At 30.5% G+C, this 5,000-nt stretch overlaps 1 protein-coding gene across 4 annotated transcripts in view; it reads left to right on the top strand.

Moving 5' to 3' along the window:
- LOC113828399 (thiopurine S-methyltransferase) overlaps positions 1-4,425 on the top strand; it is a 16,572-nt gene extending 12,147 nt beyond the window's left edge. For all 4 annotated transcript variants that reach the window (XM_070113803.1, XM_070113805.1, XM_070113804.1 and 1 more), the window contains 4 exons: positions 286-412; positions 1,192-1,319; positions 2,587-2,717; positions 3,166-4,425. In XM_070113803.1, coding sequence (XP_069969904.1) covers positions 286-412; positions 1,192-1,319; positions 2,587-2,717; positions 3,166-3,266 — 487 coding nt within the window. In that variant the 3' untranslated portion in view covers positions 3,267-4,425. The remainder of the gene's footprint in view (positions 1-285; positions 413-1,191; positions 1,320-2,586; positions 2,718-3,165) is intronic.
- Positions 4,426-5,000: the final 575 nt, after the last annotated feature.

The following is a 5,000-nucleotide window of genomic DNA, read 5'->3' as shown; positions in this document are numbered from 1 at the left end:
CCCTCCTTCTCCTGGGTGTCTCTTTGCCTTTCTCCTTTCCATATATCTATTTCTTGGTTTATTAGCATCAGCTACTCTCATGCCAATTTAATTGTCTCTTTCTCTCATTTACATTAATAAAAATGTTATGTTTGAAAAGTATGTAACAAAATGCTATACATTGAAAAGAATTCCTGTATTTCATGATGGTATCAAACTAGGTTGATATATCCAGCACTACTGGATGAATTAGTCCTTGGGAATTTCTGCATTGCTTTAAGATTAACGTATGAATAAACGTTGCAGGCTGTATGACCGTGGAAACACTGTTGTGGGAATTGAGTGCTCTGAGAAGGTGGTGAAAAACTTCTTTGAGACTTACCCTGATCTCAAACATACTGTCCATGATCTGCCCTATGGTAAAGTCTACAAGGTAAGATCTGGTTAAAAATGGATGAAAAGGTTGCCTTTATTCAATGGGAAGGAAAGTCCTTATGAAGATTTTATAGGCTGTGAGTTGAAGAGTATTAAATATCCATTTTTTAGGAAGTTACTGAACCTCTTTGGATTCTTGTAATGCCTAAATGTCCTTATGGTGGTATATTTTCTCTTTGATGTATTAATTGTTATACTCATATCAAATGTTTTGTACATATATATAATCATAAGGCCTACTAACCTCACATTCTATGATTAATTAGATTCCTGCAATGTTTGTAATGGATTAAGCTCAGTATTTCAGATTCCCTTTTTATGACAAATTATGACAAAATTATTATAAAACTGCATCATTCAAAGTGAAAAGAAATCACTATTATTTTCTTCTGTTAGATTTTACAGAGTAATGCATTAAAGATTTCATGATAGAAAAAATATTTCAATTACTTTAATGATTAAGATAAAGGAGACCATAATCCATATGGATTTCAAATGTGTAAAACTACTTTACCTTTATACCTGTGCATCCTTGTCGTCATTCCTATGTTATACAAAATAGAGCCAAGTCATATATAGATAGTAAGAGAAACTAAGATACATTTAAATCCAAGTAGAATGTACACAGTCCTTAAAAAATGAAAAAGAATGACCATTGTGTATGATATATCAATCAGCACATACAGCAAAATTCATACTTACAACAAAAGATATCCAAAGATATATAGATTAAAGTCGAGCATGAAACAAATTGATCTGAATTATTCCCAAAAACAGAGTGAAGATGAGCGTCTGCAAGTGTATATCTGCAATGTTATCCACATCCCAGAGGGAGAACTAGGAGAGTTTGACGCGGTGTTCGACTGGGCTGCCTACACGGCCATCAACACGAAGGAAAGGCAGAAGTAAGTTGAAAGATAACAGTTATTTTGCTTTTTATGATCTGGAGATTAAGCGCTTTTGTGATGATCTGGACGCGTTTTCTGTAGGGAGTGATGTGGCAGTTTGATTTGCCTCATGTTTTTCAGAGCTTGGAAAATGTGCATTAAAATCTGCTTATTGGTGCTGTGACAGACAAATTACTTGTTAAAGACTTTTGGAATTAAATTGGAGATAGGAGAAGAGAGAGAGAGATTAGAAATGTAGATAGATATGGAAGATATTTTAGTGGCTGTGTTTTCTGAAAATATTTTAATTGCATGATTTCTTATATATTGCCTGTAGTTACAGACATGCAAGCTAATAGAGAAGGTTACATTAAAGGAAAGTTTTTGTGCAAATGTAAGACATTTTCTGGGTTTTCTGGCACAGATAGAAAATAAAATTATTCAGAAAAGTAGAATTTTACTTTGAGTAAAGTATGATGTCTTATATGTACTAATGTAATTATTATATGCACAATAATGCACATCTATATCCCCCCACTAGCTATCACATAAAATTTGTATTGAAATTAGTTATTAAAACCTTGATGATCTTTATTCTCTACAGGAATTATAGATATTTCAGTGCATTATATAATTAATAAAATGAAATAAAGATAAAAGTAGATAATGGAAAGACAGATAGCAGGTGGTCAACACAAAAAAAAACAATTAGTATAAGGAAACATAGAAAGAAAAAAGAATGGAAATTAAAGGTCATTTTATTTAGATGAATATGGAGAAAGACAGAGAAATGGATTAGGTAAATGCATACCTTCCAACTGTATTAATATAAATAAAGCTATTTAGCTATGTATCTCTTTTTATATGTATGCATGAATATATTCGTCCATCATCTTGGCTACTCTGTCTGTCTCTTCATCTACTTATCAATTTAGTTGTTTCTATAATGCAACAAATATATATATATATATATATATATATATATATATATATATATATATATATATATATATATATATATATATATATATATATGTCTGTCTGTATAATATAAAGGTGAATGCATTAATGAAGTCAAGTTTGAGTGTCCCTTTCTGTATGTCTCTCTCTCTCTCTCTCTCTCTCTCTCTCTCTATCTCTCTCTCTCTCTCTCTCTCTCTCTCTCTCTCTCTCTGTCTCTCTCTCTCTCTCTCTCTCTCTCTCTCTCTCTCTCTCTCTCTCTCTCTCTCTCTCTCTCTCTCTCTCTCTCTCTCTCTCTCAACCTCACTCCCTGCTGTGCTTTCAGGTATGTCGACATCATGAAGTCCTGCATGAGGTCTGACTCCAGGTACTTCCTTGAGGTGTGCCATGACCTGGAGGAAGGCGCGAAGGGGACCCCGAACTCCATCTCCTTCCGCACAATCAAGCTGGAATTTGGTAGGCTTGAGAATATATGTTTTTTGATGTTATTGTTCTTCTTCTTCTTATTATTATTATTATCATCATAATGATAATGATAATTTATAATGCTGATAATGATAATGATGATAAGAACAATAATGATAATAGTAATCATGATAAAAGAATAATGATAATGATGATATTAATGATAATGTTGATGTTAACAATAGTTTTCATTATTGTCATAATAATAATCATCATTCAGAATCACCATCATTACTTTTAGCTTTAGTATAACTTATCAAAATACTGTATTTTTCCCATGGATTTCATAGTTCTACATATATTTCATTGATGGAGCTAACTGTGTACCTCACATGATATTGAATATATAACTACTATTCATAGAGTTTGTTATCAAAGTCAAAGGATTAGTTTTAATGTATTTGTTTATTTCATATTTTTTCTCACTCTCTCTTTCCAGGCTGGGACAGAAAAATGAAGTTTTTGGAGACGAAGGATATCTCTGACGAATGGAATGTGAAGAGTTTCTTCAACACCTTCCTCATGTTCGTTCCCAAATAAATGTTGCGTTTCACATTTCCCCATCAGCTCTTTGTTTGTATTTTCATTTTGTTGTTCTTTGTCACCTTTGTTTTCTTTTTTCTTTCTGAATTCAAGTAATTTTATTTTTCTTTGTCTTTTGACGTCTTGATTTTTTCCTCTTGTTTTTCTTCTATATTTCTCAGATTCTCTTTTCATATTTAGTATAATTTGGATATCTTGTAAAGTTGAAGGCAAGGAGTTATGTATTTAATTCCTGTATGAATGATAATAGATTCATTATCAGTTGATGTTGATTGTGAACATAATTGTGCTTTCCATGGTCATTGGTTCCATATTTTCTATTTACAATGATATTGAAACACAAAATAAATTTATTGATTTTGGCTCTCAGGTATGTAAATGAAGCAGGTAAAATGATGTTCACAAAGAATGACAGATATTAAAGGAAACACAACTATATTCTGTAACAAATCTGCATTTTTATGAACGATCTTTTATATAATGTCCTATTTTGCAATAGTTATGCTAGAGTCCCATAATGTGCAGTGATAGATTCCCTGAAGTTCAAAATGGAATTATCTTAATGATCTATGGTTAGATATTAATCATATTTACCTTCAGATGTTAATATAGTGCAAATTAAAGTTCCTTCAATTAGCATCTTGATGTTAGAGAAATTAATGGATGAAAGTCACTATATATTTTTGTTATTGTCATTATTATTATCATTACTGCTCTAATAACCAATGTTTGAATTATATGTATTTGTGCTGAAGATTAGAAAGTTCATGTGACATTGATTTTGTAAAAGATTTTGTATTATTTCACAAAATCAAATGGTTACTGTATATGGTCTATTGCAGCATATTGATTTTAGAAATGAAATACAAACACTCGTTTAATTGAATCTGCATTTAAGGGTTTATATACTGACAACCAAAGGGTTAAAAAAAAAGCATGAAATGACAAAAGAAATGTGATATTTTAAATTGCATGTATTATGAAAGTAACATTTTTGACCGTGATTTGACCAATATATTTATACTTTTACACAGAAGTTCAAATGACATTGTTGAGTTTTTGGTAGATTTTGTATGATTTAAAATAAAAAAACAATTGGTTAGAGTATATGATCTATTGTGGCATTTTAATTGTTGAAATAAAATGTCTGATTAAATCTTTTAGGGATTATATGTTGATATCCAAACAGGCAACAATAAAAGAAACTTGATCTATCAAATACATGATAAAAGTAACATTTTCCTTGTCAATATAAGAAAGTCAAATGTATTAGAATTTGACAGACTAAGCAAACAGCATGGTATCTTATAGTAGAAAAAAATATCAAATATAAGAAAGACCAACACATTGTATCTAAATTCTAATGAATTATTTTTCATTGTGCAACATTTCTATATATACAATCTCTTTAGATGAACAGCATTTTGTGTTTATCTTTTGAGGTAAGCACAATTCATTTTTAATATAATTCAGTACTGGACAATAGCTCAGATACCATTCAGAATAGTTCAGTATCATCTTGCACTTTTCATAATGTTGCAGACTTTATTATATAATAATAGCCATAACCCACACAAGAACATTTACTGATACATTATAATGATATGCTGATTTCTGAATAAGTTTTGATCAGACATAATTATTTACAGATCACTGGAAAATTATTACAAAAACATAAAGAACCTGAACTGAATGCTATATATGAAAGACAATATTTCTCCCCTAACACTG

The sequence above is a fragment of the Penaeus vannamei genome, chromosome 34 (assembly GCF_042767895.1).
Source record: "Penaeus vannamei isolate JL-2024 chromosome 34, ASM4276789v1, whole genome shotgun sequence".
Taxonomy (NCBI): domain Eukaryota; kingdom Metazoa; phylum Arthropoda; class Malacostraca; order Decapoda; family Penaeidae; genus Penaeus; species Penaeus vannamei.
This window is presented reverse-complemented; position numbering and strand designations above follow the sequence as displayed.